The following is a 25274-nucleotide window of genomic DNA, read 5'->3' as shown; positions in this document are numbered from 1 at the left end:
ACAAAGTCTAAGATCAAAATGCACAATGCCAAGTATCGGATGGAGCGGTGCGAAGCTGCTGCCACTGGGCTTCGGAGCAGTGAAAACATATTCATGTTTTCAAGTGGTGAATCTTCTCTATCTGGCAGTCTGGTGGACAAGTTTGGGTTTGTCAATTACCAGGAGAATGTTTACCTGGCTGTAAAGTTTGGTGGAGGAAGGATAACGCTATAGGGTTGTTTTCAGGGGTTGGCCAGGACCCCTTTGCTCCAGTGAATAGAAATCTTAATGCTTCAGCGTACCAAGAAGTTTTGGGCAATTCTGTACTTGTAAATTTGTGGGAACATTTTCCGGAAGGCCCTTGTCTGTTCCAACATGACTGAGCCCCAGTGCACAAAGCAAGGTCAGTAAAGGCATGGCTGGGTAAGTTTGGCGTGAAAGAACTTCACTGGCCTATACAGAGCACTGACTTCAACCTCATTATACACCTTTAGGTTGAACTAGAATGGACATTGCGAGCCAGGCCCTCTCATCCAACATCAGTGTCTGACCTCACAAATGCTCTTCTGGATGAATGGGCTAAAATTATGACAGACACCCTCCAGAATCTTGTAGAAAGCTTTCCAGAAGAGTGGTTATAGTTTTAAAAGGGGACCAACTCCATATTAATGCCTATGGACTTAGAATGGGATTTCTTTAAAGCTCCTGTGGGTGTAATGTGTAGGTGTCCCAATAATTTTGTTCACAAAGTTTATGTGTATATATTGATATATATATATATAATGAAAGCACTTTCATACGAAATAGGTTAGCATCACTAAATTTAGGGATGAAGAAACTGTTCAGAAAAAACGAACTGCTAATATAATGCCGCCTCTCAGTTTGCTCTGACAGTCCATCAACAGAAAGGGAAAACACAACAGACTTGTTAAACAAACAGATTCAAGCCATACAATACGTCTGTGACCACAGGGAGGCGACTGACCAGCTTTTGCATGAAAGCGCAAAGCAAACATTGGTCTAGAAAAATAAGCCGAAAAATGTCTGCTGGAGTTCCAGTGCTCCGAAAAAAGCCCTGACCAAGTGGAAGCTTTCTGAAACAAGCAGAGCATATCAGACCTACCTTTGGCTGTCTATATGAGGCCTCTGCATGATGGGTTTGAGAACTAGGGCGTCTGGCCGGACAGACTTTTGAGGCGATGTTTTGGGGCTGGTGTCAGAGTCGCCGCTCTCGTCGTCTCCCATGGCTTTCACGTAGCTGCTGCTGCGCATCCGGCGACACGGAATCTCCTCATCTTTATCAATCCCTGGATAACCTCCCCACTCGTCCTGAGGAACCTGATACCACATGGGAGAAAACATTAAACATTCCAGGGTTCCTTTGCTGAAACTATTAAAAAATCAGCCAATCATCAAACATCATGGTGTTCCAACCCACATCTTCTGTACTGAGGAGCGACACACACACACACACACACACACACACACACACACACACACACGATCATACATATACATACAGTACTGTGTAAATGTCTTACAATCTTAGTAAAAAGGGTTCTATATCGTTCCAAAAAAGGGTTCTTCGGCTTGTAACCATAGTGGAACCCTTTTTAGTGCTCTAAAGAACCCTTTTCAGAAGGGTTCTATATAGAACCATCTAAAGCATATTCTACATCATTCTGAACCCTTTCATGATGCAAAGAATCCTTTAATCATGCAGATGGTTCTTTGAGTGTTCATGGTTCTATATAGAACCACTTTCTTTACAAAGGAACCCTTGAAGAACCAACTTTTTTTTTAAAAGAGTGAAGGCACCAATAAAACATTGTTTATAACCTCTTATCTTGGCTGTAAATGCATTTTGCTTCTATATCATTATAATACATAGAAATAAAGAGGAACAGATTTCTCCTGGATGCCTGCAGTCATCACATCGATTTATTAAAGAGTAACTACACCCCACTTCTGTCAACTCCACTCCTGGCTCATCCTTGAAAAATGCTAAAAAATGGAAGGGGCATGTTGATATAAATGGGCTTGGAGTGGCCTGGGCTGCTGCTACCAGAAAATATGAAGAGTGACAGAAACAAATGGCACTTTTACAACTGAGAGGTCTTACAAGTTACAACTGAGAGGTCTTACAAGTTACAAGTTACAACTGAGAGGTCTTACAAGTTACAGGTGAGAGGTCTTACAAGTTACAAGTGAGAGGTCTTACAAGTTACAAGTTACAACTGAGAGGTCTTACAAGTTACAACTGAGAGGTCTTACAAGTTACAACTGAGAGGTCTTACAAGTTACAAGTTACAACTGAGAGGTCTTACAAGTTACAAGTGAGAGGTCTTACAAGTTACAAGTGAGAGGTCTTACAAGTTACAGGTGAGAGGTCTTACAAGTTACAAGTGAGAGGTCTTACAAGTTACAAGTTACAACTGAGAGGTCTTACAAGTTACAACTGAGAGGTCTTACAAGTTACAAGTTACAACTGAGAGGTCTTACAAGTTACAAGTTACAACTGAGAGGTCTTACAAGTTACAAGTTGCAACTGAGAGGTCTTACAAGTTACAAGTTACAACCGAGAGGTCTTACAAGTTACAACTGAGAGGTCTTACAAGTTACAAGTTACAACTGAGAGGTCTTACAAGTTACAACTGAGAGGTCTTACAAGTTACAACTGAGAGGTCTTATGAGTCTTAAAAGATTTTTCTCCACTACCACCCCGATCTTGGACAGGAAGGTGTTTCTGATCAGACACTGTGTCTTGAGCATCACCAGTGTGAGCTCCTAAAGAGTTAATGTAGTGCCAGAAAATGATTAACAGCGAGCGGGAGAGGCGTAGGAATAGCAGAACATTCCCTAAAACAGGGACAGCTGGCTTCAAATGATCTGTTCAGCAGGTCCATATTTGATAAAAGTAAGAAAAAAAGTTTAAGAAAGGCCGCATGGATAAAAGGCTGTCACAGTCAGCAACAATGGCCATTTAACGTTAACCTTTCCTCAACCTTTTGGCTTTCCGCAGTTCCAGTGCTGATTGCTGTTCAGTGAGTCGCATGCCCGAGGGTTTAAATTGTAAAGGGAAACATGTATCAGATGCAACACCACCAGCTTTATGGACACTTGCAAGAATCCTCACTTAATCGGTCCTTTATGTTACCTTCTTATATGTTGAACATCATCAATAAATGCACTAATCACAACATTTCATTACAAACTATATCTCCTGGTCTCGCTTTCATATTTATGAGTGTGTCACGAGTAGCGCATCATCAGGGGGTGGTAACATTGGTTGACTCATTTGCATACTGTAACATGCCATCGTACAAAGAGTACACTGTAGACTGGGGTTCAATCCCCAGCTGGGTAAACACCCTACACTATACCAATAAGAGTCCTTGGGCAAGACTCCTAACTCCGCCTTGGCCTCCCTGTGTAAAATGATCAAATTGTAAGTCGCTCTGAATAAGAGCATCAGCCAAATGCCATAAATGTAAAATGTAACATCACCTGCATCTATAGCAGAGTTGAACCAGAGGGGCACTGCAGAGGTGGAACTGACCACAACAAAAATGTTATGTTTACAGTTTGGAAAGATGTGTTCACACTGTAAGCAAGGCTGGTGTATATTATTATTATTATTACAGAACAATGCATTCTAGCTATTAATGAAAAACAAAGGTCTTAGGATGCCATTACCAGTACGCTTGATTAACCTCTCCGGGTCCTGGATAATAACTGCATATAATACAGGCCTGCCATAAAGAGGGGTTTGAAAACGGTTCAACAAACACATTGCCAGACATAAAATCATTACTTACTGTCTAAATTAATATTTATTCTAATATTTGTGTTTCTCTGAGCAAACAAACACTCATCATTCAGATAAATAGCTTTTTAATTGTAACGTTCCCAGGTGCCTAAAACTTTTGCACAGTCGCTCAAAAAAAAATAGACGTGTTGTGTCATGCTTAAAAATGTGTTATGTTCATTGTTTTAGGAAACACAATGTCAAACCAAGTGGAATTTATTTTTAGGGATGCACAGTGATCTCTGGGGAGAGCCAGTACACACACTCTCCCCCATTCTGCACTGGCTCTCGCCGGTTCCGGTTACACCCTGATACCCTGTGTCCTGCCTCTAAGTCTAGCTTACACTACTGAGCAGTTGTGAGCTTAAGCCTTGTTTCTGACCCTTGGTTTTGTTGATTAAGGATTTGCCTCAATTGTACCCACCTGCCTGTGTTTTGTCCCTTGCCTATAGTGATACAAGGGTAAGTCCCAGTGCCATATGTTGCAAATGATATTAGAATCAAATCCATATCGGCAGATGTAATTTCCATCAAACAGATGTTCAGATTCAAGCAATATTTTAAACCCACATTTGTTACGTCAGCCAGCTTCAGCCTGGAAGCCTGAATCCCAGGAGCTCTCCAGGCTGGGCCTCGGCTCACCAGCGTCTCTTTTATTTGCAAGTACAATGGGAACCAATTAGCTGCAGAGGAGCTGAGTCAGACTGGTGAAGGCTGGAGCTCACACACCATCCTGTGAAAATCTCACTGCCTTTTTGGCTTCACCTGCAGCCAATCTCACTCCATACAGCAGCACAGAAAGAGACTTCAATTTGTGTCCAAACTGTTTTGAAACAAACAAAATGTAGGTAATTTATGTGACTCGGAAATGATGAATGGGGCTGCAGACCAAAGTTCAACAGAAGAACTCCTAATCAGATTCTACAGATTTAAAGGTAATAAAAGTTTAAAGCTGAATGCTGCCTTGGCGATATTGCCACATATACCTTACATAAAAACACTACATATATTGATTTATATACAAATTTATATTTGAGATCTGCAAGTTATTAACCTCACTTTACCGGAAGGGCATCTACAATCATTCATAACATCTTACATAAACGCTTTATAATGTGTTCCGTTTAAATCAACATTCATAAAGCATGTTTTACGTGACATTACATATTATTATGGACTAATGTGTCATTTTACTGAGAGATTTCCAAAAATAAAAGTCCACATGTTATGTGGATCTGCAATGCAAAGTAATTTACACACATTCATGTGACTATCCAGCAGCTACAGGGGAAAAGAATTATGGTCCATTAAAAATGCTTCATGTAATAAGTCCTAAAACCATATTAAGATTTAGTTCTAGCAAACTTTTGAGTAATTTACTGTCCCCATAGTAAAGTGAGATGCAAAGCACCAAATGTTTATTAAACAACAATTAATTAAAAAGAAGTTAAAGCAAAGGTGAAACATGCCTGAGTGGCAAGGCACCTAAATGAACAAAAGAAAGTGAGATACTTTATACTGATGAAGTAAGAACCCATTTTTTGTTCAAATTGAGGGACTGGCAGCTTATGTTATTTTAACTAGGCTATTGTCAAAACCAAGGCTGAATCTCAAATGGTGCTGTACTTCCTAAATAGTTTGCTAGCTATGAAAGTTTAGAAATTCTAGCCTCTACAGACAAATAAGGCATCAAATATCGAATATGGACCTGAGTCCCATATTTTTCATATTTTTGTTTTGTTTTTCAGAGAATTTCAAACAATTTCAGTCTAAGAAGAAAAGGAAAAAAGTGAAGGCAATACCCCTTAAATAATGGCCAAACGATGGGGTGTGTCTTTATTTTTTGTTTTAGAAAAGAATTGAAGATTTTAGCAAACGCATCTGTATTTTGGAGTTCCGTGCTCTGAAGGGTTTGTAGTTTCTGGTTTGAGTTTGCACAGCATGTTTAAGTGCCTGTTCTGAACATTGACCTTACTGATACTTGCGGCGTTTACTGACTCCGCTGCACAGTCATTCGGTCTTGCAGCAAAGGTAGGGCAAATAATTGTAGATGTTTAATTGTAAATCATGAATTACTTATTAATAACTTATGAATGTTGCTCTGCATGGCACTTAACTATATGGTATATTAACAGCTCCTTAAAATGCTATGAATCTGTAACGCTGAGCAATCACAAGAGGACGCTCGCGAATCTTAAAAACAAAAGTCTGTTTAAGGAGAGAGGTTTCAGACTGAAACACAATCTCAGGGAAAATCCAATATCAAAATCCAAAAACCAGAACAGACGAAACATAGCAAACAGAGCAGAAATGCAAATCCAAAAGAGCAAAATCCAAAAAAAGTCAAAAGGTTCAAAGAAATAACATTTAGTTGTCCAGTGAAATGGCAACACCTCACAATGAGGCAAACAAACCAAGGACTGCTTAAAGTCTGAGACAAACACAGGTGAATCGAATTAGATTTCAGGTGACTGAGAACAAGGCAGTTGTGCTGTGATTGGAGGAAGAGATGACATCATTGGAACTGGAATTATGGGAAATGGAGTCCTGGAGCATGCTAGGCAAGGGAGGAGAACCTGGAAGCATGACAGCAGTAACCCGGAAGCATGACAGCAGTAACCCGGAAGCATGACAGTAGTCCCCCCCCAAAGAGTCAGAGACAACTTGCAAACGAGGACGACCACGATGACCAGCCCCCAGACAGGCACCCAAGCAGGAGGACCACCCGAGCTGCCACGACCCTGGACAGATCCACTGGAATGCCTGCAACCTTGGGAAGCACCTAGGGACTGGGACTTGGGATGGCCTCACCGACAATCACTGGGAGGGCTGGAAGACTGCTCATGAGGACGACCACGGGGACGTGATGGATGACTCCGATAGAACTCCTCCAACAAAGCCGGATCCAACATCCAACCCTCCGCAGGTACCCAACTCCTCTCTTCCGAACCCCTCAAAGTCTACATGGTACTGCAGGCCCCCTCCATGCTGACAAGAGTCTAAGAGCCAACAAACAGTGTAGACGGGTACACCTTCTATGATCACGGGAGGCAGGGAGCTGGTGTCGGGCATGACCTCATCCAGCGGACCAAAAGACTACGGGCTTGAACAAAGACATGGAAAGTATTACAAATGCAGTAGCTTTTACTCCCCTAAGAAACCCGAAAACCCCTGGTCGAGAGCCAGTCTCCTATGGTATAAGAAGGGGTGTCACCACATCACCAATCAGCTTGATGTTTCTGTCTCTGTATGGCTTCAATCCGTTGATGAGTCTCCTCCCAAACCTGTTCACTAAGAGACATCCAGGACTCTATGACAGGGACATCTGAAGGAGTGGCTGTCCATGGTATAAGAGGGGATTGGTAACCATACATACACTGAAAAGGGGTGAGATTAGTAGAGAAACTGAGGAGAGAATTTGGTGCAATCTTGGCCCATGGTAAGTATTTGTGCCAGTCATGTTGGTTGCTATGCCAATAAAGTCTCAGAAACTTGCCTTGTTCCTGGTTTGCTCTCTCATATTGACCATTGACCACTGAGCGCCTCTATCTGAGACAATGTCTTTGGGATACCAAACAGGTGAAATACACTGCTCAAAAAAATAAAGGGAACACTTAAACAACACAATATAACTCCAAGTAAATCAAACTTCTGTGAAATCAATCTGTCCACTTAGGAATCAACACTGATTGACAATCAATTTCACAGCGGTTGTGCAAATGGAAAAGACAACAGGTGGAAATTATTGGCAATTAGCAAGACACACTCAATAAAGGAGTGGTTCTGCATGTGGGACCACAGACCACTTCTCAGTACCTATGCTTTCATGTGACAGACCTGACAGAGTCTGCAGACGGCTTGGAGAGCGATCTGCTGCCTGCAACATCCTTCAGCATGACCTGTTTGGCAGTGGGTCAGTAATGGTGTGGGGTGGCATTTCTTTGGAGGGCTGCACAGCCCTCCATGTGCTCGCCAGAGGTAGCCTGACTGCCATTAGGTACCGAGATGGGATCCTCAGACCCCTTGTGAGACCATATGCTGGTGCGGTTGGCCCTGGGTTCCTCCTAATGCAGGACAATGCTAGACCTCATGTGGCTGGAGTGTGTCAGCAGTTCCTGCAAGATGAAGGCATTGAAGCTATGGACTGGCCCGCCCGTTCCCCAGACCTGAATCCGATTGAGCACATCTGGGACATCATGTCTCGCTCCATCCACCAACGTCATGTTGCACCACAGACTGTCCAGGAGTTGGCGGATGCTTTAGTCCAGGTCTGGGAGGAGATCCCTCAGGAGACCATCCACCACCTCATCAGGAGCATTCCCAGGTGTTGTAGGAAGGTCATACAGGCACGTGGAGGCCACACACAATACTGAGCCTCATTTTGACTTGTTGTAAGGACATTACATCAAAGTTGGATCAGCCTGTCGTGTGTTTTTCCACTTTAATTTTGTGTGTGACTCTAAATCCAGCCCTCCATTGGTTAATAAATTTGATTTCCATTGATGACTTTTGTGTGATTTTGTTGTCAGCACATTCAAGTTTGTACAGAACAAAGTATTCAATGAGAATAATTCATTCATTCAGATCTAGGATGTGTTATTTGAGTCTTCCCTTTATTTTTTTGAGGAGTGTACATGGTTAAACATACATTCAGCAGTTTGCAAAGCTTTAGGTAGCTGTATGAATGGAATGAAACATACACCCTTGGAAAATCGATCAACCACAGTTAAAATAACAATATTACCATCAGATACAGGCAAATCAGTAACAAAATCCAATGCAGCATGAGACCAGGGACAAGAAGGTACAGGCAACAGCATCAGTTTGCCAACAGGCAACGTACGTGGAGTTTTGCATTGTAAGCAAGTGGAACAGGATGGTACGAATTGATGAATATCGATGACCATACTTTTCCACCACTATTTTGATGACAATAACTGGTGAGTGCAAGTTTCTCCTGGATGACCTGAGGTGAGAGAAGAATGAGCCCAGGTAATAAGACGATCGCGAAGTGGAGTGGGCACAAAATTTTTTATCACTAGGGCATGATTGTTCACCAGAATCTGTACCCTTACTGTCATAGATACGTGATAAGTCATCTGCTTTCGTGTTGTGCGAGCCTGGACGATAAGCAATTGTAAACCGAAACCAAGAAAAACAGTGACCACCACACCTATCGTGGGCTTAGCACAGGTTTTTGAGGTTCTTATGGTCAGTTAAAACCAGAAACGGGTGCCGGGCCCCCTCCAGCCAGCGCCACCATTTGTCAAAGGCCAATTTCATGGCCAACAACTCACAGTCTCCTACACTGTAGTTTTGTTCAGCTGGTGCCAAAAAAGGTAACAGGGAACAGTTTAGCAGGTTCACCATAATGTTGTGACAAGAATGAACTCTTGGTCCAGGGCCTCCTGCACATACTCCTCCATGGCTGCTTCTTCAGCCTGAGTGAGAGGATAAACACGAGACTTGGGGGGTAATTGACTGTCAAGGAGTTCAGTAGAACAATCATAGCCTATGAGGTGGCAATTTCGTGGCATTTACTTTGTTAAAGACTTCAGCAAGATCAGTATATTCAGGGGGAATGTTAACCTGAGTGTCCACAGCACGACTCTCCACAGGCATGGAATTTGCACCAATAGTGAGGATTCGCAAACAGTTCTCAAAACAATAAGAGGACCAAGACAAAATTTCTCTGTGAGACCAGGAGCTATTGGGATCATGTGTTTTAAGCCAGGAGAGACCTAAAATCACAAAAAAGCACAAAAAATAATCCTCAGCATGTAGAGCCCTAACATTCATTTTAACAGGTCATGTTTTGTGAGCCACGCTCCCTGGTCCAATAGGGCCACCACCCATGGCTGACAGACGTAATGGTGTTGTCAGTGTTTCTGTCTCTATCCCCAACTGGTTCAGCAGACCAGCTTGGTTGAAACTGCCTTGGGCCCCTGAGTCGATCAAGGCTGAAATGACAATAGAAGAATCTTGGCAGAACAAGGTAACAGGAATCAAAGGATTTTCTAATCATGGTAGGTTTATAACCACTCACCAAATTAGTGTGTGGAATAAATTCCACATGCTTTCCTGGGAGTGGCGCCTGAGGTCTGTCCAGACGGATGCGACAATCACGTGAAACATGACCCGCTTTTCTGTAGTCCAATCCTTACAGGCAAGTTCGGTCAAAATCTCTGAATTAAGGCCATTTCGGAAAGTCACGATAAGTGTAGGCTCATTCCAGCCACTCCTGGCTGCTAAAGTCTTAAATTCCAAAGAATAATCTGCTACAGATCATGATCCCTGGCAAATGTGTGATAATAGTTCCCCTTGGGAACGTCCCTCATGAGGGTGATCAAAAAGAGCCCTAAAGCTCTGTAAAAAAACTGTATATGTGCTCTGTTCCATAGAAGGCCATACTGCTGTAGCCCAATCTAAGGCTTTACCAGTAAGTCTGGAAATCAGAAATGCTGTACGTCTGCTGTCAGAACTAGCTGGAGAACTAGAGAACTGTAACAAAAATCCCTTGCACAAGGTAGGACTCGCATCGTATTTATCTGGTTTGCTCACCAGGGTTGGGAGCTGGTGCAGGTACCGTGCTGTTTCCTACGGGAGTTGAGGATGTCAAAGGTTTAGCAGCCAACTGACTTAGCAGGGAGGACAGAGATTTAATGTCAGAGACAATTTGCAGAAGTTGATCGTGTTGTTCTAGTTGTTGATGAGTAAGCATCCCCACAGTCCCAGACAGTGACTCAAAAAGCTGATTATGTTGCGCTAACAACTGAACTTGGTTGGTGACAGTACTGTGGAGCTCTCTCAGATCCACTATCTTGGTTATGGCGAGGTAGTCCGTAACGCTGCACAAACACAAGAAGACACTCGCGGATCTTAAAAAAACGAAAGTCTGTTTAATGAGGAGAGGTTTCAGAATGAAACAATCTCAGGGCAAATCCAATATCGAAATCCAAAAACCAAGCAAGAGTCAAAAACCAGAATAGATGACACATACAGGCAAACCGAGCAGAAGGGCAAATCCAAAAGAGCAAAATCCAAAAACGGTCGAAAGGATCAAAGCACAAGCAAAGAAGTCAAAGAAATAACACTCAGTAGTCCAGGGAAATGGCAATACCTCGCAATGAGGCGAACAAACCAAGGACTATTTAGATAGATAGATGAGAACATCAGGACTGGAATTAAGGGAAATGGAGACCTGGAGTGTGCTAGGCTAGGGAGGAGAACCCGGAAGCATGACAAAATCACTTATGAATGTTGTCTTGCATGTCACTTTACTATATGGACAGTAAATTACTCATAAATATGCTATGAACAGTCAATCAACTTAAAATCTCAAACTTTTTTTTTGTGGTGGCAGGACCATAATACTTATCCATTCCGTTCAATATCCATCAATTCATGTGACATGTAGTCAGGATAATGTGGTTTCGATCACTTTTGTGGTAAAGGCATAGTAAGGCAAATTTATAAAGGACACTTCTTACAAAATGATCAGCACCCTGAGTGAGGAAAGTCAAAGAGTCACCACTTGATTGTACTTTGAAGTAATGCAAAAAAAGGTCACATTTAACCTCAAAAGTGTCAGTTACACAGGATAACCAACGCTATTACTGCTATACTTATGACTTCTCCAAAACCATAAGTGAGGAAGAACTTCACTAAAAATAAAACCTCCAAAGTAATTGGGATAACAGTGTTAGCATTTATCCCAAGAAAGTTAAAATTAGTTTACATAACATTTTCCACAACTATGTACAGACTGTTGAATTAACAGTACATTTTAAAAGAATAATTAGAGTAAAACAGAAAGAATAGCATAGTGCAAAATACAAATGCTTGTCTAGGCAAAAATGTCAAAATACTATCTGTCCAAAGGCAAAGAACCAGGTCATGTTTATGCTGGCAGACCAGAAATGAGAAGTTTCACTGAAAATAACTTTTACTTTCACTAAAAATAAAAAATGAAGACTTTTATTTTGAAAAAAAAAACATCTTTATGACATTGTAGTCCATTTTAATATCATGTATCATGTTGATTAAGCATTCATGAACGTGTTATGACATTAATGTGTTATGTAGACAGCATTCAAATAAAGCGTTACCCATATTATTACACTACGTTTCAAAACCCTGAAACCAAAGAATGAATTAAAACTCGGTCTGCATTCAGGGTGTCCACTGGAGTGTATTTCAGTGCTTTTCAGATTTAAAGCCTCAGGTTTAAATACTGCTGTGCAGTCGTGAGTGAGAGTCGTGAGTTTCCAGTCATCTTTCAGAGCAACAGTAAAGGCTCATTCCACTTTAAGGGCCTCTTCTGCTCTGAGTGGATCATAGCCCACTCTGCTATGTAATGTGAAGACTCTGGCTAAATGTTCTGGCAGAAATTCTGTTAATTTGTTGGCGGAGTAACAGTACCAGTCAGGAGTTGCTGATATATATCATACACCCAGGATTCAGCTGTTCTTTGTCAGCCATTCTGTGCTCAGATTTCAATTTGTTCTGATATTTATGTGTCAATTTATTTCAATAATTCCTTTATTATTCCTTTTGTTCAAATCTCAGTCTTCCATACCTTGATCTGAGCCTTGTCCACCACATGTCCTGCTCAGTGATGCTTACTATATAAAAATAAAGACAGTAGATGTGCACAAGGAGGAAATTAGATATCACTGCTTGAATGAACTGTTTTCAAGTGATCAAACAACGCAACATCCACTGCTTACTGCATAGACCTGTCACAATCAGGACATTTTAGCTGATGATGAACTAATTGCGATTAACAATTTAGTTGCCTCATTCATTATATGTAACTATAAAAGTCTAAAGTTGCCCGATCGTGCTTTCCAGCTGTCAATATTTAGTGACTCCAAACTGATGACAAAAAAAGCTTGAGCCCATATAGGTAGTTTATTTATAGCACTACTCGTGTTTCATTGATAAGTCTGGGATGGAAACAAAAGGGTTAAAGATTAATTAACCCTTATTAGTCCCACAACGGGGAAATTTTACCTCCGCATTTAACCCAGTGAAGTGAAACATCACATACACACTAGTGCGCACACACACTAGGGGGCAGTGAGCACACTTGCCCAGAGGGGTGGGCAGCCCAATCCGCAGCACCCGGGGAGCAGTTGGGGGTTAGGTGTCTTGCTCAAGGACACCTCAGTCATGTGATGTCGGCTCTGGGGATCGAACCGGCGACCTTCCGGTCACGAGGCTGGTTCCCTGACCTCCAGCCCACGACTGCCAAAAACAAATTGACAAACCAATCATGTTTTGATTTCCAATAGGTGAGACCATTTTTTTTTCGGAAAAATGTTACTCTAGGCCCTCTAGAAGTTCTAGATACATTGCTGACTGTGAGTGCGAACAGCAGCCTGATCAATAAGTTGAAATGGAAAACAGCGACGGCAGCTCTACACCAGAGCTCACTACTGAAACAGTCACTGTAAAGCTACCACAAAGTAAAACATACACTAAAATGTGTCTCCCAAGCATGAGGCAAAACATGGAATATCTTCTAGTAGCTTTGAATATCTGTGTTTAATCTAGAACTGCCAACAAATGTTTGTGTGAATCTCTTTTAGAGTAGCACTAACAAGCTACTAGAATCCCATAGGGATGCTAGCGGAAATTAATGTTATCATAAACTGAATGGTTATTCAAGGGTTCTTTAGTAAAGCAAACGGTTCTATATGTAACCATGAACATTCAACGAACACTTTGCATAACTGAAGGATTCTAACACCATCCATCTGAAAATGCATGCCATGTAGAACCAATAGACATTACATAAATACCAATAGCAGATCCAGAGTCTTATCAATAATTTGGGACTGACCAGTCAGTACTGGTTGTTAATACCCATTCCTATCAGTAAGCGTTTAATTTTACAATGGAATGGGAAAACTATTGAGCTTAGTGGACTTGAATTCTTGCATCCAGCATCTCTGAAGCAGCTGCCATCCTGGATTTTTCAGACATAACAATCCCAAGGGTTTATAGAGAACGATGCGAAATGCCAAGAACTACTAGTGGTGGGCGATCCAGTGGACAAAAACAGCTCACAAGGCCAGGAGAAAGGCCAAAGGAGAAAAGTGAGAATCGTGAAAACAACCTGGGCCCCGACTAGATAATTCACATCCACACAGCGTTCTTGCACAATGTATCCAGCATCTTGTAGAATCCATGCCCCAGTGAAGACAGCTTTAACATCTTAAATCACTAATCACATCTGATTTGTAACCTTTGTTTTCTTTTACTGTGTAGTCCACGTTCCTAACATTCCTTCAGAATATTCTAAAGAAGCACGAGGCTGCAGGCTGCATAGTCTAATAACACTAATTGACTACAATAACATTAAAGGAAATAAAACTCCGATACTATCAGGAAGCTGCCCTGGTAACAGGGCACAATCTGATGATAGTGTATTGCACACAATCTTATAAAGCTGCAAGTTATTAAGCAAATTAATGTAATTAGGACACAGCTGCGAACTATAAAGACTACAAAAAATAATGTAAAAAACGTGATTATTATGTATACAAGCTAGAATTTTGTAAGATTAATAGTTCCACGTCTAACATCCTTATAATTAATTGGCACTGTCACACTGTTATTGAATTCCATTATTTTCCTCCAATCTGGTTTGTCTGTGACAAATGTGGGCTCTGTGCACTTCATTACATGACTGATGTAATCACTGAGAAACATCACCCTCTCCCCTCCTACCAATCATTATAAAATGGATAAAATGGTAATTATCATAGAAATCACAAAACCTTTCAACAAAACCTTTTCTGAGCACTTCTGCATATGCAGTTATTCATATTCGAAGCCTGAATAAAACTTTGGCCTCAAGGCAAATTTGGTGTCGCTTTGCTGGCAATCACATATCAAAATGGTCTCAGATAAATGTGGATTTTGAGTTGAACTTCTTTCTTTTGGCAGTTGTTTTTTTCTGTTTTTGGTTCCTCTGAAAGTTCCCAGGGTCTCTAAGCTGAGACTCACCTCTCCTCAAAGGCCTACAGGAGCAGCTGAATTCATTAAAGCTCATCAGAACCCCTACGAATGAATACAGCTTTCTTTTTTTCACACCTTCAGATTTGTTTTAAGGGGAACGTAGGCCAGTGTGTGTAGGATGCGGCCATAGCAACTGCACACGAACCACACACATTAGCACATCATGCATATGCAAAAGCAGAGACGCTGCTCCAGATGCAAGTCTGCCTCTGCTGAAAAACCAGAACCAGCCTATGCTGTTAATTAGGATTAATATAACGTGATCATGGCTTAACTGCATGCTTAATTCCCAGAAGCTTGCAGTCAAATGCTTTTCTTTGCTGTATGTTACTGTATGCACTGTATATTAAACACAGCTGACGAAGTGCTGAGAATCTGATGTAAACTTTAGTTGACCTGTGCAAATTCTGAAGGTGGTGTAGTTGTAAGCAAGTGGAAAAAATGACTCATAATCATGTTCCTGATTACATAGCAAAGGACATAAGCAAGCGTGAGAAAAGATGTAGCCGCTACAGCTGTAAAAGTGTGCATGTTTAACTTTCAGGAACAGTTCTGCCTGCAGACACACTCACAGCACGGTCCAGGAATATTGTGTGCTGCTCTGGGTATGTTCACATTTATTGATCAAGTCTGTCCTGTTTGCTGCTTACCCTGGACTTGACCCCTGCCTGTCTCCTGACTACCCTCTGCGATCATTCCAGTAAAGGTTCTGTTTTGCGAACGTCTGCTTTCTGATTGCATGTCCCGACTTTCCAAAACCGCTGCAGCAACTCCAGCATCTGCAAGGTCTCTGCACGACATTTCACGTGTCTCCGATGTGAACGGAATGAAGGGCTTCCAGCATGATGGTCAGTCCTTAGTGATTTCCTGAGTGTCCTTTGGTCAGTTTCGCACAGAATGTAGACGAATACATGAATCCATCAGTTCCACATAGCGAGGGTCAGACGACGTGTATCTTAGGCCCTCTTCGTAGCCTCATAACTCCGGATGTGTGTCACATTTGATCTTGTGATGAGATAGAATGGAAAGGCTGACTCTACAGATTCAAGAAATGTTTGAGACAGAGAAACATCAAATTTAAAGTGCAGGCGAGTTCTTGGACTCCAGTGGGTTAAATCCAAGAACCTCAGTAACTGCTGTGAGAAGCCTTTTATCCCCGTATTGCATTTCAAGATTTAAAAAAAAAATTTTATTACATGTTAGTTTAATGTTATGTGTTTTCTTGTGTGTATTCCCTGGGTTATTCTGCTTAAGACTTTTATTATGGAGGGTGGGGCTAGGGCTGCCAGCGAGAAGACATGAGCTGAGCAGCGAACGAGCTGTTAGTAAAGAGAAAACTCTGCTCATGTATGCCGTCTATGAACACGTGAAGAGCTCCGTGTATGTGAGACAGGTAAAACAATGATCAAACGTTCCCAAGCTAACGGCAGTGCTGAAAACTCAATCTGCGCCTCGAGTCCCTCGGCTTGACCCGCCATCCGTCAAGACGCATAAAGGACAAGCATCAAGACTCTTATTTGTCTGGCACCCAGGTGGTGGACGAACCTCTGTTGGCTGTCCGACCAGCAGACTCTCTCACGGTCTTCAAACACAGACTGAACGTACATCTCATTTTACAGCACTAAGGTGAGCACTAATATAAGTGCTTATTGAAATATATCATCCTGCTCTTATTGAAATGTGCTGCACTGTCTAACTTCATTTCTCATAGGCTATTGTGTCTCTGAGTGTCTATTACTCTAACCTGTTTGTACTAGCTGAGACACGTTCTCTGAGTACACAGCAAAGCACGTTCCTAAGTTGCTCTGGAGAATGTTAAATGTGATAAATGCTGTGAATGTAAAAGAGTTGTAGTCCGCAGGCACTAGTATTATTAGGAGGGTGAGCAGGGCAGGTGAGGCTTTCTGAACAGCGCTGGACAGCAGGAAGCTTCAGAGTGGTCAGAGATAGACAGTATCTGTAGTACACTGGGGCATGCGTTAGATCGCATATGCTTTCCATGAATCACGGTGTGGGGCAGCCGTTAAGTGGTAGAGGTCAGTTTACGCATGTTAAGACTGGTTGAGAAGCGCCACAGGGCTGCACAGAATCACATGGAGAGCCCCAATGGACGTCGTACACACAAACTTAAAGTTCAAAGCTTTGGTTCACTTTAACCTCACAAGGATTTTATGCAATAAAACTTTACATAAATTAACATGATTGACGCATTTGGTAGCGGCTGACTAATTCTTCACAAACATACCGTTTTCTAGCGAAATAACATGAGAATAAATAAGACTTCTAACTAACTAGTGAGACTAGTTGAGGCGATGTGACAGACGGCTTTTTGGCTTTGTTCTAGGTTTAATGAATACTAGAAGCCTTGGACATTACTATTGGTGTTCATTCCTTAATGAAAGACAGATTTTTGGACACTAGGTCATCCGCTTGACATACGCATCGTGTAGAACCCTATACAGAGGACTTTAGGTGAAATAAGTCATTTTGGTCTCTACTCGAATGAAATAATGTCATCAGAGAAGAGTAAACAACCAAGACACAATGGACTTATTTTCAAGCTCCTAAACAACACCGGTAAGTAGGTCATCTAGTAAACTGCAGTGAATCAGGGTGGGAGCTCCCGGGTACGGCTGAAAGATTCATTGTTTTTGCATCAAAGTCACAATGTAGAAGAACGTAGTGTTCACGTCACAAAAGCTGCTATTTTAATTATATCCTACAACGCGTGTGTCAGGCTCCAGTCCTCACAGGTCAAACGCTGTAGAGTTCAGCACACTGCCTCAGTAAGAACACTTGATGAACCAAATTCAGAGCGTTAGATGATCTCCATATCACTTTGGCCTGGAAGGTCCCCAGTTTGACATGCCTGTCTTACGTTATCAACAACACTGTGTGTGATCTGCCTGTAGATGAGTTAGACCAATCAGAAGCAACCAGGCACCAATGTACTGTGTACAGGACAACACAACCACAACTAACTGGCAGTCTGACACACTGCAAAATTGCGTTCTTGGTCAATAAATAGGCGCAGACCGTAATTTAATTCACAGTCACAATATTAGTCGCACAAATCGTACAGACCTTCTCCTGGACCTCCAGGAGTGGACACCGTTTTTTTTAAAAGACTTCTCCAGGAAAATGGCACAGCAACAGAATTCATTTCAGTCATTCTGCTGTCTGGACAAGCTATTCAGTTTTGTGCCACCACAAAAGCAGAAAAAATAGCATATATATATATATATATATATATATATAATATGTAATGAGAGTCTACGGTTTGGGATATAGTGGAGACAATCATGGCACTGGTCTTGTAACATTTTGCCCATGTGTATCAGGGTGGTACTCGCCTCTCTATCCCAAAATGGTAACATACCACTAACACAATACTTTGGTCACTTTCTAGCCACAGGTTGCCTAAGATATGTTGACCAGCTTCCAGTATTTCTAGCAAGCTACAAGCTGCAGTCCATAATTACATCAAAAGATTCAAGGTAGAAGCATAAAAGGCGAAACCGAAAGCCACGACTGACTCTCAGTGATCTTCACCCCTCAACTGAAAGGGCCTGATGCACAGAGGAAACATGATGAGTCAACCCTTTAAATAGAAATATTGGACATTGTGTTGCCTGAGCCAAAGAAGAAACAGACCACCCAGATTTTTAACGGTACAACAGCCAGCATCTGTGAAAGCATCATAGACATTTGAATATGCACAACCACTGTTATTGGTTCAGGGCAACACACACTACCTTTTAGATGGGATAGAGAAAGAGAAAGACCAGCAAAGACAAGGGGCAAACACAGGGCTTAAATACACATGGAAAACGAGGGACAGGTGGAAAACAGGTGGAGACAATCAGGGGCGGAGTCTTGAAACGAGGGGACTAAACCAAAACAAACGCACATGGGCTAAACCAAAACATGAACACATGGACAGGACTGGGAGGGGCCAATCGCGACATTTGGTAGCACCTATTCCACATTTTCTGAATGCCAAACCCGAGTTACGAGCTTGGCCATTTAAAACAAACACAGACACATTTACTCAATCAAAAGATTAGAGTTTACCAATTGAGGTATATAAATCGGGGCAGTCGTGGGCTGGAGGTTAGGGATCTGGCCCTGTGACCGGAAGGTTGCCGGTTCGATCCCCAGAGCCGACAGTCCATGACTGAGGTGTCCTTGAGCAAGACACCTAACCCCCAATTGCTCCCCGGGTGCCGTGGATAGGGCTGCCCACCACTCCAGGCAAGTGTGTGTGTGTTCACTAGTGTGTATGTGGTGTTTCACTTCACGGATGGGTTAAATGCAGAGGTGGAATTTCCCCAGTTGTGGGATCAAAAAAAGTATCACTTAAAAATCCAATGAAACCACTTTCACCTGTTATATTTCCTATGGGAGACTAATTTGACTCAAGACTGAAATAAGCCCAGGTGGAACATCTATATCATATTTATTAATGTCTTCTCTTCATTGCATTTATCATGAGACAGGCACAAAACCTACCATATGTCAGCGCTCAGGCTTAGAGAATGCCTAACAAGTTTAGGTAAAAAGCTTCTGAAGAGCCGATACTAACTGCGTCCTGCGTGAACAGACAGTGGAGTGTGTAAGATGGGCTCAAAACCATGAAGGACCAGCGTTATTTTCGGGTTGTCCTTGCCTGGATGTCACAGAAGCTAGCGGCTAAGCCTCACCAATTACTCTGCGCAGATGACTGCTCTGGCAAGTCGAGAAGATAATTAGCTGGCTTGTTTACATCTTGCATCAAAGCTCTATCAGCCGAGGCATCGCAGACGATAATCTGCTGCATATGCATTTTGCAGCTCCCACAAGAGAGAGTAGAAATAATATGCGCCAGTTGTGTAGACACCAAAGGAGTACAGCTTAAAGACAGCAATAAAGAAAGTGAGTGATTCAGCCCACGACAGGACGTCTGTGATCAGCAGGGGCAGCGGGTAACCACACAGGTCTTTACCGTGACAGACTGGGGGTAACTACATTTGGGATGTTGGAACCACTGCAGTATGAGGACTTGGCTATTATCCAAGCAGTCCCAGGACTGATTCCATTCACGCTATTGTGCCTTTTAGTAAGATGAGAACTCAAATTCCCATTGGGGAAATTGTTATTGTAATTGTCTAAAGTTGCTTTGGACAAAAAAACGTCTCAGCTAAATGACAAAATGTAAATGTTTGCACACATTGTTTGGCCTCTCGGCGGTCTAACGCACCAGATGAAGTCAGTGTGCTGATTTCGAGCTGAAGTATAATGAAATGTCTCACGCCTACAACAGTCTTGCGCCTAACTCGAAATTAATTTTCCACCCAGTGGATGTGCAGATGGGCAGTCTGACAGTATAAACACACTGCCAAAGCTGCTCCACTCCAAAAGAGAGATGATGAAGAGAGAGGAATCAGTCAATTTAGCACTTAAAAGATGAAACACTGCCTGCAGGACAAAAACTGGACACTAACATTAACAAGTCAGGCGAGCCTAGTTTTGCTGGAAAGGTATTGGCTGCATGGTATTTGATATACAATTACAAATACTTCATTAATAAATATTACTAAACTAGACTTCTACTAGCACTACCACCAATATCAATCAATCAATCAATCAACCTTTATTTTGACTCGGAAGTACATTGAGGGCAACCCTCATTTTCAATGTAGCCGAGCATTTACAAAAACAGGGCTTGACATGACAAAGAAAATAATAACTACATTTAACCATTTTGGTTAAGAAAATTTAAAATAACAGTGAATAAAAGATAAAAGTAGATAAAAATATCTATAAATAAAAATAACAATAATAATAACTGATATTTTGACTACTAGTACTTTATTACTACTACTACTACTACTACTAATAATAATAATAATAAGTAGAATGTTCAGTAATTGTTCAAGTAAAGCAAGTTTTCTTATTAAAACGGTACAGATACATGAGAACAAAGTGCAAAATACAGGGGGTCCTGAGGGCTCTAAGATCCCCTAACTAACATTTTTGGACTAAAAGTTTGGGGGAGGGGTCTCTGAAAATAAACATATTATGATGTTATGCTGTCTGTTTGGGGAAAAACAGACACTCAAGTACAAATTCAAGTCACTGTTTAGCTGCTTCAACCAGAATCAGTAAGTTCCTGTCTTTCATATTCAGATTCAGCAGATTGGTCCACCCATTTGGACCTTCTCTGCCCGGCAACTATAAACCCAGGATAGCTCTGAAATATTAAAATCATACATTACTTATCTTTGTATTTTCTCATTTGTAAAACACGTCGGATGACCGCGACGTATGACAGGTGCTATATAAATAACCGTCCCTTCACAACAGTGTGCCGCTGCATATCTGTACATCTGAAAACTGGTCCAATTTCCCAAAAGTTTGATGTAAAGAGTGGCTGTTCCTTATTTCTCACACTGAAGACAGAAGAGGTTATCCAAGTTATGACTAAATCCAAGAAGACTCATTTAATTGGGGCAGTCGTGGGCTGGAGGTTAGGGAACTGGCCCTGTGCCCGGAAGGTCATTGGTTCGATCCCCAGGGCCGACAGTCCATGACTGAGGTATCCTTGAGCAAGACACCTAACCCCCAACTGCTCCCTAGTGTGTGTGTATTCACTAGTGTGTATGTGGTGTTTCACTTCACGGATGGGTTAAATGTGGAGGTGGAATTTCCCCGTTTGTGGGATTAAAAAAGTATCACTTAACTTAACTAGACCTTCAGCTAGGTTGCCATGCTGTAGGGCCGTTATGACTCCTACATGATTTCTAACCACTCACTCCTTCAGTTACACAGAATCCTATGTGAAATCAGGCAAATTCAGCTTTTTCTCTTGAGACCGTAAAAATATATGCAGTAAACACTCCATATAAACTGTCACTGCAAGGATTATAGCTTCTGAGCTAGCTCATGCTACATTGGTGAAATATTTATTAGGGGATCGTTTTTTTAAAAAAAACAGCACTTAACACATCAAAATACTTGTCCAGTTTACATTCTGGTGTTCCTGGAGAGGCGTTTGATGATTTTGTCCTCACATGAAAGAGTGAAGAGTTGCCAAGTAACACTGCTTATACTGCAAGGTGAGACTTTCCAGCTGAGCTCACCCGTCTGAGCTAAAACACTCGGTACTGATTTACTGAACCTTTTATTAGGAAGAGCTTCTTTAAGCTCTTTAAGACCTCCCCTGCTGAAAAAGGACCGTTAAAACTCATTAGGGTTAAAACCTAATGGTTTTGCTTTTTAATGGGAATTGTCTTAGAGACCACTCATTTCTCCAGCTTTAGGTTTCTTTAGGAAATATGGATAAATTGCTATAGAAATAATTGTGATTAATGATTTAACTGTATTTTCTTGTTCAGTATATGCATCTATTAAAGTGGGCAGATTGGACTGTCAGCTGTGTTGCTTCCTAGCTATGTTTACTATGTAGATAACACTGATAGTGCTGTCAAATCTGTACAATGCACTACACTGGTTGTGCAAACAGTCTCTTATGCAAATGGACAGATTCATGTGTAGTCAAGCAAAACAGTGCTGCCCTCTAAACTTGTTAGAACACCATGTTAGAAGTTAAAACTTTTATGTTTCATAAGATCTCAATGAGTGCATTTACTGCTTTCTTCTGTTTCCTTTTCTTGCTTCAACCCAACTCACCCAGTTCACGTTTTATATGTTGTGGCTTAATTTTACAATTAAATCTAACATGGAAAATGATGACAGTCATCTCAAATAACTGCTATCATCTCAAATAACTGAGATTCAGCAATCGTTTAATAATAGCTGTGCCAAAGCTAAGGCAAGACGTGAAAGCATAAACACCCATCACCTTCTCCTAATATGAAGACACACTTCACTCTTTATGGTCCTTGAGTCTGAAATGTAGAATGCACACGCCAACAGTGGCTCAGTCTATTTACCACTGTCCCTGTGATCTCGATTCCAGCCTTTCTGCGTTACACAAAGACTCCTGGAGCAGATGTAATTTCACAGTGGAACCGAGTGACGTCAAAGAGACACCTGGAGTTCACTACACAACACCTTGACAGCTGTAAAAGTCCTCCAGATCACACCTATGTGGTGATGTGATTCGTGAACAGAAAACCCCTGCCTCCGAATTGCGCCTCTCTTTCCTCAAAGCAGGAGGGCCGATTTCATTTCAGCGCTGCAGCATAATCGAGTCTGCTGTGCCTGTGCTTGAGTGAGTAGGCCAGATGTTAAAGCACACCTCCCAGACGGGGACACGCCCCATTACACTTCTCCATTTCCACGGCACCCAGCTCACCTGCAGAGAGCGGTGATCGCTCTCCCATTTTCACACACATCCAGGAGCGGCAGTATTCTCTGGAGGGATGGAGGCGTCCGTCCTTCACACAACTTGACCTTCACAGGCATCTCTGTGTGTTTGTTTTACAGAACCTAAATGTCACCTGGTGGCCACGTGGGACTGATCTGACTAAAAATCGACGAGGGCACATATTTCGGGACTAATGTGCAGTATGTGAAAAGAAACATAATTTAGAGCATCAGTTTAAAATACACACTTAAATTTACCACTCCTCAAGGGTTCTCTGTACAGAACCGTGAACACTCAAAGAACCCTTTGCCCTCAGCAAAACAACATGCGAGTGGCTAAGGCAACGTTCAAAAAGCTGTCAATAGATGCGAATGATGATGGAAACTCACACAGTGAGGGCTACAGCCCACTGCTCAGACACTGCTGATTTTAAACAGCTATCCATTTTCATTTAAACTTAATTTTAATTCAATTTGATTATATGCGAATGCTCTATAGTAGAGTAGTCCACTAGTAATCATACAGTATCGATACACACGAGATAGTACAATAGTACAATTAGCTGCTTAGTTTTTGCTTAGATAGCTTGGTATTGTAGAGTCCCCCCCCCTCCCCTCCTCACCATCCTACCCACCCAAAGAGAATGAGGACCGCTATTCTCTCTTGGACCTGCATCACCAGGGATCGAACTCGTGACCTCCTGATGACTGGGCCAACACTTAGGCAATTGTACATATATTGCAGATTTAGCATGAAGAGCAAAGGAGATGCAGCAAAGAGATAAATTAAGCTCTTTTATTTGAGAAGGTACACAACCTGTACTGATCCTGAACTTTCAAAACTGAGGGTTGTGACACAGACAGCGTAACAGGTTAATAGCACATTAATGTTATGACACATTATCTGAGGTGGGCAAATGTCTAAAATAACCACAAATGGGGCCACATCATCTGATATTTTATGGGAAAAAATCAAATTACAATAAAATAAAAAGCCTGGAAATGAGACGGGGAGTGTGGAGTCAATACAACTTAGAAAATATTTCAATGGGTTATGGTACAATTACGTTCCCTGACTAAAGGTACTGAGATGTAACCTTGAGGGTACCATGGGTAACGATGGGTACTGCCCCAGTGAGAGTTTAGTACCATCTGTGGTCAAGTGTAGGTTAGAGGGGTATAAAGCCTCCCAGCATTGAGTTGTGGAGCAGTGGAACTGGACTGATGGAGCTCCATCCAATACCGTTGGCATGAGTTGGAGTGATCCAGAACTGACCATCTAATATCGGTACCTGACCTCACTAATGCTCAATCAAATCCTCACAGCAACGTTCCAACATCTAGTGTAAAACTGTCCCAGGCTGTTACTGCAGCAAAGAGGGACAAACTCCCTACTAATACCTGTGAGTTTAGAGAAAACGCTGGATGACCAGGTGCAAACTTTTATACATAAGCTGGATTTTAAAATTCTCTTGACTTGGCCATGAAGATGTTATGAACAAACTGGCAGGACACCACAAAATTCTAGAATATGTAAATGCAAGCCTCACCTTGTTGACATAACTGACGTTATATTTTCACGTAAAGACGTTTTCCAGCTACTCCTGTCTTGACGCATTATGAAGAGCATTTGGTTGGAGGGTTGGGAGTTATCTAAAATAAACTGCTAGCATAGTCTTTTCTAATCTCCTGTAAAAGGCTGAGGGAGGAAATTGTAGGAACTCCAAGTGGGCATGCCTAAATTTATCTTACCCACTCAGTACTGCAGAGGGCTTATCAGAATTAACAACTGTAATTCATATAATCTTAAAATTACTGCTGATTTACACCCCCGGTGGATGAACGGCATGCTCTAGTAACCAGTTCACCATTCATAAAATTCTAAAAACCGCATGTAAACAAGGTAAAGCAGGTGTTACAGCATCAACCAAATTGCTTGGCCTGATCTTGTTCTGAATTTAACACTTTACTGCACCACTGGCATCACCTCTGGTGCTCCGATCTGGTCTTCTCCCAACAGGTACCGGCTGAGTTAATTAGGACTCGTTAGCATAATTACTCCCTCTAGAAGTTGGAGACAAAGGCTGATCTTACTTGCCAGTTTGCTTCCTTCTTGTTTCATTGCCCAGAAACCTGTGTTCTAGCTCTG

At 41.8% G+C, this 25274-nt stretch overlaps 1 protein-coding gene across 6 annotated transcripts in view; it reads right to left on the bottom strand.

Moving 5' to 3' along the window:
• Window positions 1-25274, bottom strand: part of LOC108426288 (disks large-associated protein 2) — a 202519-nt gene that overhangs the window by 70756 nt on the left and 106489 nt on the right. For all 6 annotated transcript variants that reach the window (XM_017695650.2, XM_037538097.1, XM_037538098.1 and 3 more), the window contains one exon: window positions 1103-1317. In XM_017695650.2, the coding sequence (XP_017551139.1) occupies window positions 1103-1317 (215 nt within the window). The remainder of the gene's footprint in view (window positions 1-1102; window positions 1318-25274) is intronic.

The sequence above is a fragment of the Pygocentrus nattereri genome, chromosome 4 (genome assembly GCF_015220715.1).
Source record: "Pygocentrus nattereri isolate fPygNat1 chromosome 4, fPygNat1.pri, whole genome shotgun sequence".
Lineage (NCBI taxonomy): Eukaryota > Metazoa > Chordata > Actinopteri > Characiformes > Serrasalmidae > Pygocentrus > Pygocentrus nattereri.
This window is presented reverse-complemented; position numbering and strand designations above follow the sequence as displayed.